General features: G+C 43.2%; 1 protein-coding gene across 1 annotated transcript; it reads left to right on the forward strand.

The window, feature by feature from the left end:
- The first annotated feature begins 95 nt into the window (after positions 1 to 95).
- LOC135915500 (ATP-binding cassette sub-family F member 3) lies at positions 96 to 22,859 on the forward strand. The gene is made up of 18 exons (XM_065448606.1): positions 96 to 231; positions 673 to 820; positions 2,397 to 2,544; positions 3,612 to 3,703; positions 5,186 to 5,314; positions 5,391 to 5,495; positions 6,018 to 6,167; positions 6,973 to 7,122; positions 8,648 to 8,704; positions 8,939 to 8,961; positions 10,275 to 10,330; positions 10,930 to 11,130; positions 14,169 to 14,245; positions 15,322 to 15,496; positions 17,373 to 17,553; positions 18,395 to 18,527; positions 21,189 to 21,276; positions 22,440 to 22,859. Exons 1-18 carry the CDS (start codon positions 159 to 161, stop codon positions 22,593 to 22,595), a joined length of 2,142 nt encoding a protein of 713 aa, XP_065304678.1. The 5' UTR covers positions 96 to 158; the 3' UTR covers positions 22,596 to 22,859.
- Positions 22,860 to 23,287: the final 428 nt, after the last annotated feature.

Genomic DNA, 23,287 nt, shown 5'->3' on the forward strand with positions numbered 1-23,287 from the left:
GTGCTTTAACTTTCTTTAGTTGGGTATTTTTTAACTAATATTAGAATAGAAACCTTTATTTGATTTTTAATATTTTGTACTTGTTATGTAAAGGCGCTTACATTAGACACATCGAGCATTTAGGTTGGCAACCTCCCCCCCTTCCCTTTTTCATCAAGATGGAAGCCGTCGAAGACGTGCTAAGCGATGCTTTCCCCGATATTGACGAAGACCTATTTGATTACCTCGAAGGTACGCGAACCGTTTTGTCCCAGGAATGCTTCCGCAGTCACTCGTCTACAATAACATCCATAAACTATGCCGACACGGTCGTTACCGAAGTTGACATTGGTCGGCTTGTCGGCAACCCATTCATATTAAGTACTACTTCCCAAATCCACGCAGCATCTCGGCTAATTCCGCCGTACCTGGCCTTGGAGTACCTAATTGTAGTTCGCGTTCTGGAGTTGTAACTCACCTCAGGTTTGTCGCGAGCCATTTGTGTTGCGACGGTGGTCGTTTGCTTCGGCCGGTCGGAGCTAGCCCGGAAGCCCCGCGTACTAGTTTCGTCTTCGTTGTAGCTGTCAACAGTTATCGCTTGGATGGTCGCGCTCGCGAACAAACAAACAAATGAGTGCGACAGAAAGAGACGTGTGAAGGCTCAGCCTGCTCTCGTTTATTTTGCGCGCACAGGCGTCTTGGATGAGGGCAAGGAGGACTTCTCCACTTGTGACGAGGTTTACGATGCTGTCGGCGAGATGCTGTTGCAAATCTCCGGCGACACCAAAGACGACAATGAGATCCGGGAGATCTGCGCCCGGCTGCTCCACGTCATGAAAGGGTACGACTGGAAGCTCATTTTCTTTCTTTTTTTTTTCGGTTTCACGCCATGGTGAATCTGTATTTGTGCGAACGGAACAAATAAAAAGAGGAATGCGGTCAGTGACCTGACGGTGGTGTACCGGCAAACATCACGACTGGCAGGAAACGTAGCGCACCACATAACAGCCTGCGTCTGCTAGATTGGTCAACTGTACATTCAAGCAGCACACTTGTTTGTCTGACTGTTAACTACATTTCTTTGCCCACATTCGATATTTAGCGCCTTCATCTAACCTCAGCTCTCTTAATAATTCGTAGGCTCCAATGTTAATGTAGTTACGTGATATATAGCTTCATAGATTCAGATAGAACGTAACTTACACTTTCCACACATTTTAATTGTTTATCGGGTCACCTATCCATAGACTACGAGAAAGTTGCGTGAAGTCATTTACAGCATGCACGAGACTACTGCCTAGTGCATTTTGAGTATTAATGTATAGTGCTAAAAAAGTATATTATATTGTGCTGTATAATCTATGGACTTTTCACTGAAATGTTGGTACATAATTTAAACGTTGTATGCATGCTGACTGTAATCCTCACAGTTTAATGCATTGTTGAGCCATGATTTTACTGTGCACAAGGGTCCAAAGTTAGTTTTATACTGACTTGCTGAAACTTTGAATACGTTTATTCACGTCTATTCCTTTGTTGGCATACTGGTGCAAGTTCGCTGACTTAATACATCACTGCGCTGGCATTTGTGAAGCATTCTCAAGTACTTGTACAGTGGGCAAAAAGCGCTGCTGTAGTTTAGCCTATGTTTTTCTGCAAATGTTCTTCGATAATCTTTTACGCCACCTACACACTGAATTAATGCAAGTTGTGCCAGGAGTAACTATAAGGGAGTTAAATACTCATTGAACATTAAAAGCAAAGCTTTTCTTTGTAAACGTCTCCATGCTTCGTGACCACGAGTGCTGTGGCCTGGCTGTTCTTTTTCCGAATAGGCCAACCAATCAAAGCGGAGAGTACACATGCTGCGCTTGATGCTGGGTTCCTTGCACCACCACCAGATGGCGCTCACCTCCACACATTCGAGGCAGCGGTGGCATGGGGAAGAAAAAAAGAAAAGCTAGAGCGCTTACCTTTGTGCATCCGTGGCAGCGGCATTACATTAGCCTCTCTGCAATACCTAAATGAATCCTTTTGTGTCACTTTGTGCAGACAATCAATAAACACAAACTCGTCTTTTTACTCTTTATGCACTTGTGTAAAACTTCACTGTATATGGATTGCAACTCATTGGAGATGCTGCATCGTTTTATACAGGTTTACACTGTAGAAGAAAATGGACAACTGTAGGCATCCAGCATTTGTTTCAAATTCAAACAGCTGAAACTTTACAGCATCAAAGCATGTTGCCTTAACAATGAAAAAAAGAAAAAAAGTTTTCGTAAACTTAGAGTGCTTATTCCAGAAATCCAATCTGTTGTAATCTATTTTTGAGTAGGGTGTCTACAGCATGTGCAAATCAAAAGCAAAGCTCCGTATCCTCATTCGTCGTTGTTCTTCCAATTTTTGTCGACCAGGGAGTCCGACGTGCAGAATGGTGACAGCCACAGTGCCCGTGCGAAGGTTCTTAATGCCCCAGTGCAGTTAAAAGCCTTGGCTGCTGAGTTTGAGAATACTACCGATGAAGTTCAAAGCATCTGGATGAAGCAGAGAGACAGTGCATTGGTAAGAACATTTAATGCCTTTAGCAAAGGGCTGTGCATAAACATTTTGGTCACATCTCTTATATCATTGTGTTCAGATAAGATATGCTTTTTTCCTTTCTTTTTCCGCATGCACGTTTACACTGCATTTTTGTATTAGTATCTTATGCATGCATATGTCTAGACAAACATGTCACAAGGTCCTATTCAAGTTTTGTTTACATGTGCTGAGAAGATACTCGCCTCTGCGTCATTAAACACAGGCCTTGTTTTGTACTCTCTGTACATATAGCACTTATTTCAATGTGATATAACGTGTTGTATGGGCAGTAGGATCCGCTTTTAACGGGAACAGCAAATTCGCATTCAAACTAATAAAACTGCAACTGTTCATTACAACATAGTATGCGGCCACATTGGCATGTACATTTACTCATGTTTATTGTATCTCGGCTGTAACTGATGGCGGCAGACAAACTTGGTGCTTCCTTTAAGAGTATGTACAGTGCTCGGCGAATGAAACACAACATTCACCCTGCATGTTGGCCCGCACTTCTTGTGCCGCCGGAGGGTGGTAGGGGCATCAAGCTGATGCATTATGATATGCATTGAAAGCGAGGACCTTTGTGCATTGTGATTGCATTTGGCCTTCCAGCGCTCACCAGCAGCACAGAAATCACAGGCCTGTTATTGCATTTAATTCGCCAAGCACTGTACATAGATACCCAATAAAACGAAGCAGTGGGCCACTCACTGGTGCGGCCAAATTAACAGAGCAATTTGCATAATGTGAAACTGTGGATTTGGCTCCCCCCTATAGCAAGTTGCCTTTTTTTTCTGTACGTCTGTTTTCTTTTGCTCTCTTAAGACTATGAAGGTAAGCATGAATTCATGTTCTCCTTGAATTGCCAGGCACCCTAATTAAACAAGAACAAAATAGGTTATTTCCCCTATGCTTTCTCTATAATCTATATCCTGAATGTACTAAAGAGTTGTGATGCAAATGGTAATGTGTTAGCTGTAGAATCAAATTTGGCATTTGAGCATTGGAAACAGTAGTTAGCCGAGTAATTTGCTTTGTCTTTACAGCAAGTGGACCAGAAGAAGCTTGAAAAGGCAGAGGCCAAGTTGAAGCAGAAGCAAGAGAAACGGGAAGTCGGTGGGGAGAAAGTTGTGCCTGTGTAAGTATTGCACTCTCGTATTTACGCATGGATAAGGCAGTTTATGCAGTGAGAAATTCAAATTATAACATGTTTCTATTTCTTCCCTGGTTTTCTCATTAATCAGTCTTCTGTTGTATCTGTTTTAAATACAACTTGTGGAAAACTTAAAAGATACGTGGAAACTGTTGTCACTGCTCAAATGAGGGTTCAGATTGAAGTGATTTATTTTCAGTGCCCTAAGGGACCCGATCAGGCATTGCATATAGAGAGAGAGGGGGGGGGGGGGGTCGAATTGCTTACAAGTGATTTGAAATGTGAGAAATTGAATACAAAAATGGAGGGGAAAAAACACGACATTGAAATGCAGCAAAGCAAAATACTTTATCCAGGTAGAAATGTCCCCAAAGCTATTTTCTTTCTTACATTTATTTTTGTATTGCTCAATATAAAAAGATATCCCGGGAAAAAACTTGGTTTGCTTCCTGTTTATGTTTGATATCTAATGAGTACTGACATTACAGTAGAGGAAAACATATGGCCTTACTTGCATTCCTTTTCTTTCTTCTTTTTTTTTTTTAAACATAGAAGTCTGCAGTCATCATCAGCATGAAATGAAACACCTATATTCTTTTCAAATGCTTGTAGGGGCTTTCAAACACCTGCCAGTCATAAAAGTATTCAATGAGACTAATAGTTCAACAGGAAAACTTCTTATGTAGTTTAAGTGCCTGATTTCGAACCCACGAATCATGAGTTGTCGTTTAAAAAAAATGTATTGTTCCCTTCCATATTGATGACGACTGTACAGTGTGGTATTTTTTGGGCTGTCGTCACAATAGCGCCCAAATGTTTTTGATGCTACAAATTTTTATAACATTAACTGAGTGTCCATAACATTAACAGAGCTGAGTGTCCCTACAAGTTAGGATGATTTGTTTTTCTTAAGCAACATGATCTCTTTGCCACTGTCATTCTCCCTTGAAGGCACCTCGTAATCAACATCACAGTCCCCTTAACTAGAATTCATAAGAAGGTCTTGAGAACAAGAAACATTTATTCATTCACTTATGAAAATATACGCAGAAACAAAATAATGCATGGCTAAAAAATGCACATATCTCTGGCGCAGGTTTGTCACGTCAGAAAACAAGAGACATGCAGAACGCCAACAGTTCATAAGCTTTTTTTTTTGTGCCATCTGTCAAATAAGATGAAAACCTTCCAAAAAATTTTAGTTTGACTGATTTCTGAGTATATGGCGCAACCAGTCTAAGGCTGTTTCAGCTTCACAAATTATCATGGCCGAGGGTGTTCATCGGCATTCAGATAAGTATGCTCTGACACGGCACTTAAAGAGTTAGTGGGCTGTTATGGGTTGACAAAACATGTTCTTTGCTATTGCAGTATATGTGTACTGTTTGTAGACTTATCAAGCTGAGGACCACACCCAAGTGTGGTTTTTTTTATAGACTTAACTTTTTAATCATTACTCCCACGCAGTCAACCAGTGTTGAAAGCTGCCACAGCAAGTCAAGCAGTCAGCAAGAGGGAAGCCCGCATGGAAAGCAAGGGCAGCAACCGTACTCAGGACATTCGTGTTGAAAATTTCGACATTGCCTTCGGCGACAAGTAAGTGGATGGGAACTGATTAGCTTAGGTTAAGAGTTTGGCATATTCCTTTATTTAACTGCTTTCTTTCTTGCAGAACACTCCTAATGGGAGCCAACTTGACACTGGCCTGTGGAAGGCGCTACGGTCTTGTGGGCAGGAATGGTATTGGAAAGACTACGCTTCTGAGGATGCTTTCCAGGTAGACTGCTTTGTGTTTTGGTTGAAGTATGGATAAGGATGCAAAGAGAGACAGATTGCATCGGAAAGCTTGGTGATATGACGGAGTATCAAGTAACATTTTTAACTGCCAGTTTTGTGGAAATTTGGTTTATTTGTGTAATCAGTGCTTTTAATTGTCAATTGTTTCGCTTCCGCCCTGCTATTTGCTAGCGACCTGCTTAGCTGTGTTGGTAAAGCAACTGCCCTGAAAAGGCAGTGGTGCCGAGTTCAATTCCGGGACCAGAAACACTAATGTTTAATCACCTGTGAAGGTTCCCTTTTGACAGAACTCTATGAGTCTGCTCTGCAGCTTCCAGCTCGTTTAGGGAGGTCGACTGCTATTGCTTCCATATATGACTATTTGCAAATATGACAGTTCAAAGTAATTCGATCAGCGTCATTTGCTCTGCACTCTCATTTGCTCACTAGACTTTCATTACACTGACATGAGAACATTGTGTCATGAAATTTAATGTCTTCCCTACAACTTGCTTGTTCATAGTGGTCAACTCAGGATTCCATCGCACATCTCTGTGCTGCACGTAGAGCAGGAGGTTGTGGGAGATGACACCATTGCACTGGACAGCGTCCTTTCCTGCGACGAGAAGAGGCAGCGGTTGCTCAACGAGGAAAAGGAACTTACCGCCAAAGTGTGAGTTTGCTCAACATGTTTTCAGCGTGGGAGAACTGTTGTTGCGCTGAATGAAACATTTACCTTGGTCAACGTGATGCAGTCACATTAGCTTTGGCTACCGATGCAAGGGTCTGCGAGGATTTCTAACAAATCAGAAATTGCATATTTGTCCAGCGCAAGCATTTGTATATTGGACAACACTCCAGGCATATTGCAGATAGCTATCTTCTTATTAGTGTCTTATTTTTCCAGTTTTATTAAACTGAAATGATTATTCAGTACCATACTTTTGCATGCGTGTGATTTTCACAAGATGTTCTAGGAAGTTCTAAGTACAGGTGCAAGTGATGCACAAACTCTTGCCTTATGACTTCACCGCATACAGTTTCGTTTCATCCGAAGCTTGCCCTGAAGGACAAATGCATATAAATGCACTTTGCAACGCTTTGAAATTTCATTGCCCTCAGACTCAAAGAAAAAGTGAAAGTGGCGGTGGGTGAGCTTATAAAAAAGCATTATTCATAATGCCTTGCCTTGTGCCTACAATGGGGCTGGGTTGACTTCATAAAGATGTGAACGCTTTTGCACGCACGTGGTCATTCGTGCAGGTTATGCATGAGGATTTTTCTTTCCCCTTTACAAGCATTGTATAATTTGCAGTCCGGGTTGCGTGGATGGGAGCCTTACGCATGGGTAAACACTGTGTCTTTCTCGACACATCTCGACAAAAAGGATAAAGTGCATCCTTTACAGATTTGTCCTTTTTTGGTCAGTTTCTCCGGGGTAAGCAAACGACCTCAGATTTTCCCTTTTCGTTTTGCAGGGCCGAGAGAGATGACCCGGCACTGAATGAACGGTTGTCTCAGGTCTATGCCGAACTGCAGCACATAGATGCCGACAAGGCACCGGCAAGGGCATCAGTCATCCTGGCCGGTCTTGGCTTTTCCTCGGCAATGCAGCAAAAGAAAACCCGGTACATCCTCCTTGTTCATTTTGTTCAGTTACACTTACTACATTTCCATCCCCCTCCCCCCCTTTTTTGTTGCAATTTTAAAGGGACGCCAAACAGCAAAACTAAATGACTTTCACTTGTTAAAATATTCCTTCAAAATTTATTTTTCATTGATTTGGCAAGAAAATGTTTATTAGTGGAAAAAAAAACACCTCCTTTTCTCAAATTCCATGCCAATACCTCAGCACCGGTCCGTCAGTCTGACATCACAGATTTCCGAGTATTTTCTCATGTTTAGGCCATTTCGGTGCAGGAACATTTCTCAAAACTTGCTATCTTAAGCATTTGTTTCTTTTAGAAAGAAATGTAGTTCTTGTTCTTTCTAATAAACAAGTATAACTAGGTTCATCTTCTCATGGTGAGCCAGTCTGAGAACTTCAGTAGGGCAGCGTCGCTATCTATATATCATTCTTGTGTTTTTTCTTATCAAGCCTCCCCTTGCAGTAAAGCAGACTCATGGCTATAAAATTACATTTCTGAGCATGAGCTTATGCACTCAATTTCTGGTGGCAGCAGCCACATTTTAATAGTGGCAAATTGTGTTTCCGACTCATGTGCTTGCATTTGGGTGCACATGGAAAAGCCATAGTTAGCCGAGCTCGATATGGCACCCCCCACCACAGTGCTTCTCCATAGTGCAATAGATGGTGTCCATACATGATGACCATGACACATTTCCGGTTCCTGCAATTGCTTGCAGCGTTTGCAGTACACAGAAGCATGGTGTTCAGGATGGGCTTCTACTTGAAACTCGATTTAACGAAGTGATGAACACGCTCGAATTATTTCGCTAAATAGGGAGGTTTGTAAAATCGAGAAAGGAATTTTTCGGTCCTTCGAAATCTAGAATTGTAACATAGTGACACGCAAAGGCTGCTGCAGCATTGTATTTGCCGGTAATTCAGCCATCTGTTGCATAAACCATGAAATAATGAAAGCAACCACCACCGCTCCTACTGAGGCGATGTTGAGTTGGCTGTTCCGTGCATGGTTTGGCATGCAGCGCCATCAAAATAAAGCTAGGGATGTGACCATGGCATTCAAATGGTTTAATGCGATAGCTTTAGTGCGCACGCCTGAAGAAAAATGCGTCTGTCAAAATTAGAAAGAAATCACCGCTTTTTTTACTTGTTTACTTCAGGAAAAACTTTGTTAAATTGAGTTTGGCCAGGTGTGTTTCGTTAATTCAGGTCAATGATAACATTGAACCTTATGGGTACCTGCCAGGGAATGTAAATTTCTTTGTCAAATCGGGAACTTCATTAAATAATATTTCGTTAGAATGTGTTTTAACTGTATTAGTACTTTGGGAGAAAGCTGTCGCCGGGGTTGCTATCCGGACACCACCTGTTGTTGCTAAGTGTTGAATCACAACACTTATTCAGTAAGTTTCTATTACTGAACTGGGGTGAAAAGGACATGAACTATGTCATGCACAAAAGATTGTTATCATGATCATGTGAAATGTTTTTCTCATCACCTGCAGAGAGTTTTCCGGAGGATGGAGAATGCGAATAGCATTGGCAAGAGCACTGTTCACGAGGTGAGTTCTGGTGGTTTTTGGTGCAGCAAGAATGCTGAGAAATTGAAAAAGCATTTTCTAACCTTACTTGCAACAACTAATTTCGCAAAATAATGTTTTTGTTACAAACATGCAAGCAGAAAAATGTCAGACATCTGCATTAAAAAACAGCCCAGCTTTTGGTCTAAATGAAAACTGCACGTCTGGATTCTTTTCATTGGAATAAAATAACCTTTTTTCTCTCCTTCTTTTCAGGCCTGACTTGTTGCTGCTTGATGGTAAGCCACTCTAGACCCTCCAATACCCTCCGATACTTGCAGTGAACATACCTTATTAATGATGCTGAGATACTGTATTATTTCTTTTTCTTTTGCACCCTGTTCTTGGCTCTAAGCTGTGCTACATCTATGACATTATTTTATCTGTGACGATTAGCACACACATCCTTCATTTCATTGAAAGTTTGGGTGCTAATATTTTTTGCTGCATCACTAATTTCAAAGTGACATCAACCTGCAAAACTTAAAAACAAATCTTTTGGCACTAGTATCAACGCTGTAAGATATCCACTAGGCTCTTTCCTGCTAGGCTTAAAAGCCTCACTTTTGCTACTGTTCTGCAAGTTTACTTGTGAAGCACAGCACCTAGCAGGTGCCAGAAGCTAATGAAGCAACCAAAGCAGCCGCAATTTAAAGGTAAATTTTCTTGTGGTTTAGACGAGCTGCCTAAATTTGTTATGCACTGCGTTACTTGAACAGCCAAGCTGTGGGTAACCCGTCGTGGTTGCTTAGTGGCTAAGGTGTTGGGTTGCTAAGCACGAGGTCGCGGGATCGAATCCCGGCCACGGCGGCCGCATTCCGATGGGGGCGAAATGCGAAAACACCTGTGTACTTAGATTTAGATGCACGTTAAAGAGCCCCAGGTGGTCCAAATTTCCGGAGTCCCCCACTACGGCGTGCCTCATAATCAGAAAGTGGTTTTGGCACGTAAACCCCATAATTTAATTAAGCTGTGGGTGCTCATTATCAGTAAGGGGTCTCAAAAACCTGATTTGATGTTGGCAGAGCTGGAGATAGCATGCTTTAATCGAAAGGGACAGCAGCTCGGAACTGCAACTTTCTTTCAAGCAGTGTGATGTTAACAAAACCGTAGGAATTATAACTGTGCTATTGCTGCACCAGTTATTAGCCCTGATTGACAGTTTTCACTCAGTGTGGCAATGGAACTTTATTCTGCATCCAGAAATATGCAGTGTGGGTGTACGCATCTGATAGAAGTGAGACAGCTCAGTAGTTGTTGTTTTGCGTGTCTATGCTGTATATTCTTTTCATCAAGCAGACCATAAGTCCATTTTTTATGGTGGCTCCGTTAGCATCTAAGCACTTCTTGTAGCTTTTGCATTACTGCACATGCTTTGTGAGATAAAGAATCTATGTGTCATGCTCAGGTGGCAAGAAAATGTAGTTTCTCGTGTTCTCCTGTCCGTGAACCTTTGATGCTTAGTGTACATCGCTCATGCCACGGCTATTTGCTGAACTGTGGTGGTACGCTGCATGCAGCACTGATTGTAAGTCACTTTCCTTCCACACAGAACCTACAAACATGTTGGACATGAAAGCGATCATTTGGCTAGAGAACTACCTACAGGTAAGTGCTCTTGCTCTCACTTGGTCGTTACTTCGTAGTTAGAGCTTTTTCAAACTGTTTCCTGTCATGCTTTCTGCTTATAGTTGAGCTGCATTTTGCTGCCGAGTTACATATTGTGTTTAGTTGGTTTTGGTAATGATTTTTGTGACTTGTTATCAGTTTATTTCTGACACATGTTTATTTCTCCCACGCCTAGCAGCCTTTTGCTCTTGGTCCTGCTTCTGTGACAGGAACAAATTAATAAGCTTACACAACTTTCACAATCACATGTTTTGTAGTATAGTTGGTGTCAAATCGAATCGCTTTATTTTTTATTACAACATATGGCTGGTCCCTTGGTCTTAAAGCTTGCGGTCAGAAGCTTTATGAGGGCCTGTGTGCCAGCCTGCATGGCTGTATTGATAAGCAAAGTAGCATACGAAATCGGAGAGCTGCAAGGTATGGTTGGTTTAAACAGAATTGAGTATGACATTCTTATCAGTGAGCATGATAAAACATAGCGTTCATATAGTTCTCCTTTTTGCTTTTGTGTTTTTGTGATTAGGATGGGATGCCTGTGTATGCAACGTAGGTGGAGACACTTGTGCTTTGTTGTTCAGGACTGGCCTACGACACTTCTGGTGGTCTCCCACGACCGGCTCTTCCTGGACACCGTTCCCACAGACATCCTGCACTTCCACTCGCAACAAATCACAGGCTACAGGGGTAACTATGAGAACTTTGTCAAAGTCATGACAGAACGGCTCAAGAACCAGCAGCGCGAGTACGAGGCGCAGCAACAGTACAAGGCACATGTGCAGGTACGAATTCGCTTCACCACTTGTTTTGGTCAGTGCGTGGATGACTTTCAAAGTGAACCTTTCCTTTGTTCTATACCCCACTTCGAGTGGATGGTTGTCTGGCCTAGTAAACAGGGTCAATCCCAGAGACAGCGTAATCAAAGGTGGCGACTTGATTCTGATACTGGCGTACAGTATGCGTCCTCGCAAACATTTTAATGCAGTTTATAATGCAGGCTAATACTGGTGACAGTGCGACACCACAAAACCTACATGTCTCACAGCATTAACCAATGCTGCTAGCCAATAACTGTCCCCCGCAGCATGTCTCAGCAGGTCTGTACTGGGAACATACCACTCGACTTTGACAATCACCCTATGATGGCCTCTGCTTAATTTTTTATCGCAGTTTTATATTGACCCAGTTTCCTACTCCCATGCGCAATCATTTGCAACGGGAAAGTGTGCACCAGCTATGTATAACAACGGGAAAGGCATACTGTCCCTGTATTCCCATACAGATGTCGGCTCAAACATGGGCTTAAAACCTTTTACTGGACCCCACCAATTGCAACACAGTACCTCCCTGTGAAGGAGAAACTACACCATAATAACGCTTCTTGAGCATTTGTACAGCAAAAATTCAGTGGAGATGTAGCGGCATATATATAATCACGTAACCTACATCTAATGTGATCGGCTTCCCACACTACACACACATGTGCTTTCTTTCCACTTTGATGCATCTAATGCTAACAAATTAAAAATTAATTGAGAAAGACACATTCACCCCAGTGCATACCTGGAGTGCCTGGTTACAAGCATGTTACTTCGCATTTATGAGTGTCATTCCATTGCAATAAAACCTTCATGAGTGGTGGCGCTGGGATCCACTTTCTTGAGTTAAGGTTGAATGTGATGTAGAGTAACATCGTAAAATACATCTAAAATTGTAGATCTCTCCTTCTTTTCTTTTTGACCAAGTTGCTTGTGAAATTTCCCAGCTTTGTGTTGCAGCTTTTCAGACTTGTTGGTGTTCTCGCTTTCTTTTATTTTTATGATTTAAAAAATGTAATTTGTTGTTTATTTTTTCATTCATGACTCCTTCCCTATCGTAAAAAGTTGGCATGGCGTAGACTGAAGGATTTGTGTACATCAGCAACTCATCGGAAATGAGAAGAGCAAATCAGCAATCACTTAGTGCAAGGTAGCATCGTAATCACTTACAACTGATTTTGACTTTATTTTATTAATGATTTTGTCAAGTTCAGCCATGTTTTAAGACATGCTTGCTGTAAATGTATGAAGTGTGTCACTGATTTGTATGGGAGTGCATGCACCCATTGCGTCCCGCGTACTTGCGTCGGCTTGATCGCACATTGCGGGCACATAGAGAGCCAGTGCACTATGCCCTCTCTCGGTTCTCCCTCGCTCTCGCTAAGCACACCTTTCCCCTTAGACTTGTGGGAAAGGGCAAGGTATTCGTTGCACAAGGAGCACATTCCTCTCTTGAAAGGAAACAGGTATAAAAGATCGTCGCTGGAGGGAGAAGCTCCCTTTGGCACTCTGATTTTGTCAGAGTGCCAAATAATACTGTCCTCTCAGCCACCTTAGACAAACTGGACAAGCGCCCAATGACAGAAAACAAGATCCTAGGAACCTGGCCTACGCGAATATCAGCGCGATCCGCTATGAAGGCGCTGCTGCGATACTTGAAAGACACGGGACTTTCTGACAAATTGTGACAGTAGACAGTGTGGCGCAGGACTGTACGGTGACACTGCGTAAGACTAGGAATGTCTTTGCGGGTTGCATGACAGTGCCCACAGAAATAGTTCGTGTGCACGTGTGTGTGTGTGCTTAGTTCTTTTTTTCCTTTTTTTTATCCTTCTTTCTTTCTCACCTATTGCATCCCCTTTCCCCTCCCCCAGTACAGGGTAGCCAACCGGAGATAATCTCTGGTTAACCTCCCTGTCTTTCCTTTGCCTTTCTCTCTCTCTCCCTCTCTGACTTTGTCGACGTGACCTCGTTGCCCGACTATCACGTGCAACAAGGCAAGCCTATTTATCACCTCTTCACAGAGTGGACCTTCTCTCTGCAACTGTTGCTTATTGCTTGCAGCAATAAATATAGTCAGAGCTGACGCTGCTGAGTGCCTTGTTCATCTGAACTCAACATAGCTACCATTACAAGCACTGTGGGTTGGGGAGTACTATGGAATGGGTGTGTGTATGGCTAGATCCGGAGCTTACCTTCAGTCTGTTACATCTCAATATGGTGATGAGCGTTCTTTAAACGTTTACCACGAGACAACCCTCCCCCCTATTCATCAGCGCCTGTCCAGAAGTCTATGCAGCGTTGACTCCAACTGTTGACGGGTCAACAAAAGACCCCTCTACCTGGACTTGACAACTAAGTAATGAAAAGGGCCAACATCGAATGCTATTGTGGGTGTGGTTTTGACATCGGATTCCCAGATTGCTACATGCTTGTGCCATATGCGGGGGTCGAAGACGCAACATAGGGGGCAGAGTATAGTGGAACGGTGCGATATCATGGGCAGGATATAGCAACTGATTCAACAATTGCGATTGGCCATGATGCAGCCATCAGATTCCCTAGTCTAGTAGCCTAGTAAGGCGACTGTATTAAAAGCAGAGACCTTGAGGCATGGGGGCTGATGTGTCCTGATGTGAATGCAGTTGTTTAATGTGCTCCTACATCGAGTGGGCTTCCGTATCTGGACCCAGTGTAAATAATGTAAAACAAACAGTTCTTCCTTCATTCCTACTACCGGACCTACTCATCCATGGGCTTGGTGGATTGCTGGCCCAAATGCCACCTCAAGCCGCAACAAGCCCTAGCCACATGCCAAGCGTCCCACTCCAGAATCAGACCAACCAAATAAACAAAAAATTTTTGCTTTTTCTACTACTTCTGGTGCTCGACTGATTTTCTCATTGCATTGAGAAGTCCTGCACAACCCAATTTGCTAATCTCTGAACCATCTCCCAAGGCCGAATTTTTTTTATATATAATTGTTTTTTCTCCTTTCACAGGTCTTCATCGACAGGTTCCGGTTCAATGCAAAGCGTGCCTCCCTAGTGCAGAGCAAATTGAAGATGCTGGAAAAACTGTGAGATTCAGTTATTCATATTTAGTTTGAATTTGACCCTCAGCATCCTGTCCTCTGTACCAGTGGGGTGGCATACTGAGAATGCTGCCACTTCTGTTTCCACAAACTGCAGAATTACTTAATTTTTTTATGAACGAGAAGAAAGGGAGTCAACCGAGGGGCCCGATTTTTATTAGTCATATCATAAGAAGCTAACAAACACTGACACCAAGTACAACATAGGGTAAATTACTTGTGCTTAATAAATGAAATAAAGAAACGATAACTTAATGGAAATGAAAGTGGATGAAAAAACATGAGGTGTTAATTTTTTGTTTCTCATGCGACTACAGAAAAATTGATGTTTAAAAACAATCTCTCATGGCCTATGTACCACTCAACTTCTGTACTTTAGCAGAACTTTCTTTGTTTGAAATTTGTTTATCTTTGTAGGCTTAAAACTATATGTTATTGTAACAGCAGGAAAATATCTTCCAACCCGCCGTGGTTGCTCAGTGGCTATGGTGTTGGGCTGCTGAGCACGAGGTCGCGGGATCGAATCCCGGCCACGGCGGCCGCATTTCGATGGGGGCGAAATGCGAAAACACCCGTGTGCTTAGATTTAGGTGCACGTTAAAGAACCCCAGGTGGTCAAAATTTCCGGAGTCCTCCACTACGGCGTGCCTCATAATCAGAGAGTGGTTTTGGCACGTAAAACCCCAAATATTATTATTATTAAAATATCTTCCAATGTATATCTTCGAACCAAAATCATCTCCAATGCTGAGCCTCCCTTAGCCAAAATAGTGTTGTTCAAACAGTGGATGAGGAATAGATTTAGGCAGTACAGAACCCCACGCACTTTACCATTAACCAGTGTTTTATGTCTTGTTTGTACTGGTCAGTCATTTATTCACGTCTTTTGAATTGTTGGGATTGCACATTTGTGCTTTTCTGACTTGTTTCCTTCCTTTTTATTTGTACTACTTATAGTATCTTGACCTATACAAAAGCACTGGCTAGCTCGATATTGTTCTTTAATCAGTGCTGGCAGGTGGAGGTTGTGATTGTGTAAAACCTTGATATCCTCTTTGCAGGCCTGAGTTGAAGCCCGTGGAAAAGGAGGTTGCAGTCACGCTACGGTTTCCCGACCCAGAACCACTGTTCCCACCAATCCTGCAGCTTGACGAGGTGTCCTTTGGTTACAACCCTGGCCAGAATGTGCTGGAGCGTGTCAACCTTTCGGCCAACCTGCAGTCAAGAATCTGCATTGTGAGTTTTCTCTTGAAGTTCGTCACAACTGGAGCTGCAGAGTGGAGCCGCCCTCCATTCCATTCCCACCCGATTCCGGAAATTGAAGATCCCCGTAATTCCACTCTTTTGCACTCGGAATGGTGTGAGAGTTGGATCATTCTCACTCCTGTAGCAGTTGAGCTGATTCATTCCATTCCAGTAATTCCACTAAATGAAACTTTTTCTATAATTGTTCACCTCTTGCATTGCATGCCTGACAAAAAAAAAGACATTCTTGAAGTCTTAACAATGTAAGAAATAATGTTACACACTATTTTTTTTGCTGAAGAACAAACATCCTTTGTGACCTCAACCCTTCAGCACACTGTTGCCTGTAATCTCTCCAAGTATTAATAATTCGAGTTAGGCAAAGCACAAAATAATCTTACACCATGTCCTTCATGGTGGGCGAGTGCAGTTATTTGAGGAAAAAGCTGGCAAACAAGATTAAGATGGTGGTCTACAAAGTGAATGCTGCTTTAGCATTAAATGACTTCAAAGACGAAGGAATCTCTGAAGTCTGCTGCCTTTTTTGTGTCTTAAGTTTTCTGGCATATTACCAGGGCATCATATTCCAGCACACCTCTCTCAACCCTTGTTATGGCACCTTCTGGATGCTTGACAGTCTAGATGAAAATCATGGTGCACTTTCCAAATCATCGTGGACTCTCATAGGGTGCAACCATTTGTGACATTCTCATTTTTGGCCTGCATCTCTTCGTGCTTGCTCTTGCTAAATAATTAATTCTTGACAATAATTAAGTACTAAGACGTTTGCTAAAGTTAAGGAGTTAACTAACCTAGCTCCTTAGTAAAAGGAGCTAACTGTAATGAAAAGTTGCTGTCTTTAAATGCACTTCAACATTGTAACCAAGAAAGGTTTTCAGGTCATCGGAAATGCAGAAAGTGTAAAAATACTGTGTTGTTTATAATTATCGCAGCAGAGATGATTGCTTATAGGTACATACCGAAACAGCTGTATTGAGTAAAAGTTGTGAAATGTGAAAAAGTGGTCAAGTCTATGTTGGTCTGGCTGGCAAGTTTACCAGTTTTGTAGTCTTGCTTAAAATCAACATTTAGCACTCCAGGACTATGTGCCCATTTCATTTCAACTCCGTTAAGGAATCTTGGGCTCTCATTCTATTCCCATTCCAGTCTGGGTGCTTGAATATGTGGAATGATTCCAGAATCATTTGAACTCCGGATTTGTGACTCTGCAACTCTCATCACAACTTCACGAAGAAGCACATAATGAAGCCAGAATGAAGTGCGTGGGGGGTTAATAGTTTTGTGTAATTAAAGCGTGGAAATAGTGAGGTAAACGGATATGAAAGTGGACGATAAGGTAACTTGCCGCAGGGGGAGTTGAGCGCACATTTTCTGCACTATGCATGCAGTGCTTCTGCTTCCTTGGCCAGAGACGGTGCTGGCTAGCACTCCCATGGCTAATTTTGTGCGTGTACACAAATATAGTACTCAAGAGAGTGGATAGGATGCTTTGATATGTGAGAGCAAAACAGGATAAAGTATCACACAAATTTGTGTAATAGTAGCTACATTTGTATTCTTAGAGAGCTTAAACCTGAATGCCCCGCTGTGGTAACTCAGTGGCCATGGCGTTCATCTGGTTTACACAAGGTCACGGCTTTGATTCCCAGGTGCAGTAGCCACATTCCAAGGTAAGCAGAATGCAAGAAAGACGCCTGCATCCTTGGATTTAGGTGCACTGTAAAGAACTCCAGGTGGCGGAAATTAACCTTTGTTATTTCGTACAGTAGTTCTGGTACTGATCCTGATGTCTAAACTGATCCTGTGCCATAGGCTAATTGTGCATTTCCCCTGTTTCTTCAACCAGGTCGGTGACAACGGCTCCGGCAAAACAACGTTGCTGAAGATCCTCAATGGCGAGTTGAACCCGACGGCAGGAGTGCGGCATGTGCATCGCAACCTGGTGATCGGCTACTTCACCCAGCACCACGTCGACCAACTGGAACTCGGCATCTCCTCGCTAGAGTTCATGGCTAAGCAGTTTCCTGGTGCGTGCCGCGTGGCGTTGTCTAATGGGCATTATTGCCTTGCCCGTTTCTAATACCTTGGAACCTGTGCTACTACAGCCTGTGACTAATGCTTGAAGTCGAGACTCTGGTATAACACTACAAGGACGGTGCCTGCAGTCCTTTTGCATTTGCATGTAGCCTATGCGGCGATGCACCCTTCTTCTGTTGAGCTACCCAAGCTACAAGCACCGTTCTTCTTCTACGCCAAGATGTCACAGTGCAGCCCACAGTTAGTCATCTTGTGTGGCCAGCAGTGGACTTACATTTGACATTCCACGCTTAATGAACCCCATGATGGCTCAGTGGCTATGGCATTGTGCTGCAGAGCACGCAGTCGCGCCAGGGGTAGAATCCTGACCACGGCGGTTGCATTCCAATGGGGGTGTAACGCAAGGACATTCGTCTACTTAGATTTCGACACACGTTACAAACCCCCAGATGATCTGAACTAATCCAGAGCCCCGCACTGTAGCATCTCTCTGCAGCCCAGTTATTATCGCTTTAGGATGTTAAATTCCATAATTGGATATCCCCCTCCCCCCCCCATTTCTCCCTTTTTCCGTTTTTTTTCTTCTTCTTTAATTGTAAGTTGAATGTGCTGGAAAAATTGATGCTGCGATGTCAAGAATTATCCGGGTTAATAGTGTATGACCTTTTTGCGGAGGGCTTTTTTGCCTTGTGCACTGCACCTGGCTTAGTTGAGGCAACAGTGAATTTGTCGCACCCTTTTCCCAGTTCCTGACTTGCTTCTTGCGCATAACAGTCCTGCATGCATTTGTGGCTAGACAGCAGCTGCAAGGCACTGTTCCATCACTTGCAGGGAAGTCGTCTGAGTACTACAGGCAACAGCTGGGCTCCTTTGGTGTCACCGGCGACCTGGCATTGCAGACCATTGGCAGCCTCTCTGGAGGCCAGAAGAGTAGGGTTGCATTCGCCCTCATGTCCATGCTACGGTGAGATTGCTGTGCTTGCTATTCATTTCCCTTTGAACTCATCTTGGAGAGCTCTGGCAGCTCAAGTGAAGCAGCAAATGCGGTACTATATTCCTGTGCTGGACAGGAACTCGATATTTTTAATGATTCACTGCGGGCAAATTTTTTAAGACACACTAAAGAGGAATGCAAGTTAAGCTGCGTTAGTGTAAGTTGCCTTTCCACAATACTGAAAAGCATGCTCTTGTCATGGCTGGAGGCATGGTAATCGTTCAAGACAGGCGGCAACATCCCCTTCACGTTCTTGCACCAGCTCACTACGACGTTGTAGATTTTTGACTTCATGGTCTGCTCGGGCCTAGTTAATTTTTTATTGGCAAAGGCGGGCTACATTGCACTCCAAAGGAGCCAAAGACTGAATTCCACAAGTTTCGCGAGTTTTTCACTGCCCCAGAAAGGCCCACATGCGAGGAAATACCTTGAAATCTGTGAATGTTTCTATTTTTTTTTCTTTTCTTCCTCTTTTTATTCCCTTTACCCCTTTCCCCAGCACAGGGTAGCCAGCCGGTATTTACACTGGCTAACCTCCCTGTCTTTCCTTCCCTTTTGTCTTTCTTGAAATCTGTGACGTCAACTGTCGTGCCAGCGCCGGCATTTCAACGCAAAATTAAAGAAATTGAAGTTTTGCCTTCATTTTCTCTCCTATAGAAAAATATAATGAGAGCGAAGTTGTCGCAGAGCACTTTTTTTATATATATCTAAACTGATTGAGTGTTTCTACTTAGTGTCCCTTTAAAGGGGCCCTGAACCGCTTTTTATGGAAGTCGAGAAGTGCATTCGAACTTAAAGTAGTCTGTTTCAGAAATGCTTTGCCGCAGAAAGTACTTCAACGCGTTCATCAGAAGCAGAGTTATTGGCAATCAAAGGTCGTGTATGATCCCATTCGTGGTGCTTCCGCTCGTTCTTTAAGGACTTGCACTGCGAAGGCTACGGCGGAGCAGGGTGTTCCCACAATGCTCCGCCTACTGAATGTCACCGTGACGTGCAGTTCAAGTTTGAATTTGTATGTTTACGTAGACGCCACTAATTCTGATTTTTGTGCCTGCGACAAGCCAAACACGATTGTCCTCACCGAGCCACAGTGCACTCAGCCAGTGATCTGCAGTATTTACACTACGCAGCAGACTGCAGCTACGTGCAACTGTAGTCCGTATGCGCAGCGTTTGCTTGGTGCACGACAGGGCTTGAGTGTGTGCCAGCGCTTATATGCTACAGTATGGCTGTGCTACGTGGTGCAGATGGACTTTGTCCTGCACCTGCTTGATCCGACGGATAGTAGCCACATCCAATTTGTGCATTTTGAAGTGTTATCAATGGCTCAATACGAAGCAAAGTCTGCCAAGGCATCTAACTAGGAGTGGCCAGGAATTAATGTGCGCTGGCAAATGTGCGTGTGGTCTGACCTTAAGTTTCGCTTGGTTCGAGGCTTGTTGAGTGTTCAAAATAAGTCGAAATTAGTGAGACCCGACCGCTGTGACACCGATAAGCAGGGTGGTCGAATTTTCATTCCTACGCAAGCGCTGAGCATGAGCAGATGACAGTCGGCGCCATCTGGTAGTACGTAATTATTATTGAAATTCGAAAGCAGATTTTAGCTTACTTCAGCCTGCTTGTCAAACTTCGTCAATAAATATACACAGTAACAATAGGAAGAAGAGTACTGATCCAAGCACCCTTCTTGATTGATGTCAGCTGTTGGCAGAAAGGTGACTTTGCACTCCGCTTGCAAGCTCCACGCACCGTGCAAGACTGCAAAATCTGGCCGAGATGTTCACAGCAGCGTATGCTATCTGCAGGCTGCGTTTATTTCACCAAGCCTGAGGGGTGGTTCCGGGCCCCTTTAATGGTGACCGGTGTTGCAATGTGGGCTCGTTGGTAATGGCATCTTGGAAAACTATTGTAGCGCATGCAGACTAGGACACCAGAAGGCACATTAAAAACACAGACATGGTGCTGGGGAATCTGAGCCTTTTAAATTACGCCACTGAGCCTTACTAATGTTTTTTATTTGTGTGTTTGCTGCTGTAACTCATACCTCCGCCCCTCGTGTAATGCACAATGGGCCCTTAGGTTACACGAATTAAATAATCTTTCTAGTAAAAAAAAGCCAGGTGATGTTCTCAACGCCTGTCCTGTGCATTTCACGTTCAGCGTCTCGTCTTGCTCAGCACTGTTAACATATTTCATACGGCAACATAGTGCTCAACGATGGCTCTTGCTTGCCGTGATATGGTTTCTCCTGTGATGGGTATCGTTACAATTAGTTGATCTAATTAACCCCTTTAATTGAACAGAGGTAATTGGTAAAAAGCCAGGGTTTTGGAGGTTGACAAGACCAGGCACAGTTTAACAGGCAGAAGCAAATTCTACAAGAAAAACATGGTAATGCTGTGTAAGAAGACACCAATGGTAAGTGCAAGAAGTAGCACAACACATGAAAAAGAAAGAATATGAACAAATAGAAATGTTATCCAAGAAATTTGATAGCAAGAAAGTAATAATTCTTGGATACTGTAAAAAATACAGGTAAAAGGTGGATGCTGAAAATATACTATTCTTTATATACAGATTTTGTATGTCTCTGTCTACACATGCTTACAAGCATGCTCTTTCTCTTTTTAGGCCTCATTTCCTAATTCTCGACGAGCCTACGAATCACTTGGACATAGAAACCATTGAAGCCCTGGGGCAGGCCCTGAACAGGTTTCAGGTATGTAAAAAAGTAGGAGAAAAGGTGATATTTTATGCATTTACTGGAACGGTACTTGAATGTTTGTGTAGGTGTTCTTAGGAGGCTATGTTCTTGCACGTCCAGTAACTACATTTTAAGCTCAGCAGAATGAGAGTACAGCCGCCCTGATTTTTAATAATATAGCGCGAGCGTCGACTGAACTGCTGGTGAGCGCCTTATAACGGCGATAAGCGTGCAACAAGAGCGTGCAACAAGGCGAGTGCAACAAGGCAACAAGGCGAGTGCGCGAACTCTCGCCTTGTTGCACACTTATCGCCGTTATAAGGCGCTCACCAGCAGTTCTGTCGACGCTCGCGCTATATTGTTAATAATCAGGGTGGCTGTACAATAAGGGGGGTCAGTTAAGAAAACAAAAGTATGGAATAACAAAAATCTTTAATGTTGGGTACTTCTTTAACCGTCGTGAAAAAGACCCACAGGAAGAAATCTGAAAGCAAAAATTCCTGTAGAAACCAACAATAATGATTGTCAAAAACAGCGTCTGCTTTCTTGGAGTTTGCTGGAATTTCATTGAATTGCATCTTCAGCATCCAACTTACCCCTCCCTTTTCTATTTCTTGCCTCCATTCTTGCAGGCGACTTTTTATTTATTTTTTGTTTGGGGGATTGAACCTGGCACCAGTGCTTTTTGGATGCAGTCACTAGTCGTACTACTACTGACTGAACTAACTAAGAGGGCGAATTAAGTGACAGAGTGAAGCATTGGAACAGTGATCATCCAAAGGCACAGAGTGAAAATGGTCTGTGCATGTTGTTCGAAATCCATCTGTGCACATTAGAATTTCGCTTAAGGAAATTTCTCGGTCCGTCTGTGCATTTGCACGTTGTGTATGTGAAGTCAAACTCGACACGCATAACTTTAGTTGAGCATTTCATCCAAGTCCCTAGTGCGGCCGCTTGTCAAGGACTCCTGCAACTTGCGCACACATACCAATTCATGCGTGTCATAATTTCGTAGTACTGGATCTGGGCTCGATAAAATTATTTTAGAAAGTAACAGGGCACCTTTGTAGCCATGTGCTTAGGTGAACAGCAACGCTCTGTCTTACCCTTTACCGTTGCAAACCATTCTAATGAAACACCCAACATCTTCACGAAAACCTTGTTTCTCCACAAACCAGGGCGGTGTGGTGTTGGTGTCCCACGACGAGCGGCTCATCCAAATGGTGTGCCAGGAACTGTGGGTGTGCAGTAATCGCACCGTGCGAAGCATCGAAGGTGGCTTTGCGCAGTATCGCAAGTTGATTGAAGAGGAGCTGGCAGCACAGGGACAGTGAGAAATGCATCGACGATTCGACGGGCTTGTCGGCAAGAAAAAAAAAGAAGCGAAGAAGATTCCTTGACTGGGGGAAAGTGCAAGGACGTGAGAGAACATTTGAGACAAGCAAGCTTAGCACGGACCGACAGTTTGACGCTTCCAGACATCTTTGTTGTGCGTGTGCGTCGCTGGTCTTCACACAGCCGATTATTTATCTTAATTGCAGAAAAGAAAAAGTCTGCTATGACTTGCGAAAGAGAATGCTTTTTTTTCTTGCCGAGTAGCCATGGCATGTTTTGGTGTTATTTCCTAGGTATAGTAGTATTTCTATGTCGTGACACGTGTAGTGTACACGCATAGATTACAACTCGGTATGCAACGATTCAACTGTATGAGTCGCATCTATTACGAGCCGGCATCCGGCATGTTCGCATAACATTAACACGCCCAGTGTTTGCAGCTGTCGTAGGTCACCGATACAACAGAAAGTATGATCTGCTCGGCTGGCCTTTTGCAGCTTCTGTGAAATGTCGGTGTATTGTGCATTCGTGAAGCCTTGGTTCTTATGCCTGTCAAAGCTATAGCTAAAGAAAGTTTTGTTGTTGTTGCTAGCTGTTTAAAATATTGTTTTTAACAGCATGATTTATTACAGTGCCTTAAGCTTTTTATGGTCATTTAAAAAAAAAAAGAGCACAGTTGCTTTTAACTTTT

This window comes from Dermacentor albipictus, chromosome 2 (assembly GCF_038994185.2).
Source record: "Dermacentor albipictus isolate Rhodes 1998 colony chromosome 2, USDA_Dalb.pri_finalv2, whole genome shotgun sequence".
Taxonomy (NCBI): domain Eukaryota; kingdom Metazoa; phylum Arthropoda; class Arachnida; order Ixodida; family Ixodidae; genus Dermacentor; species Dermacentor albipictus.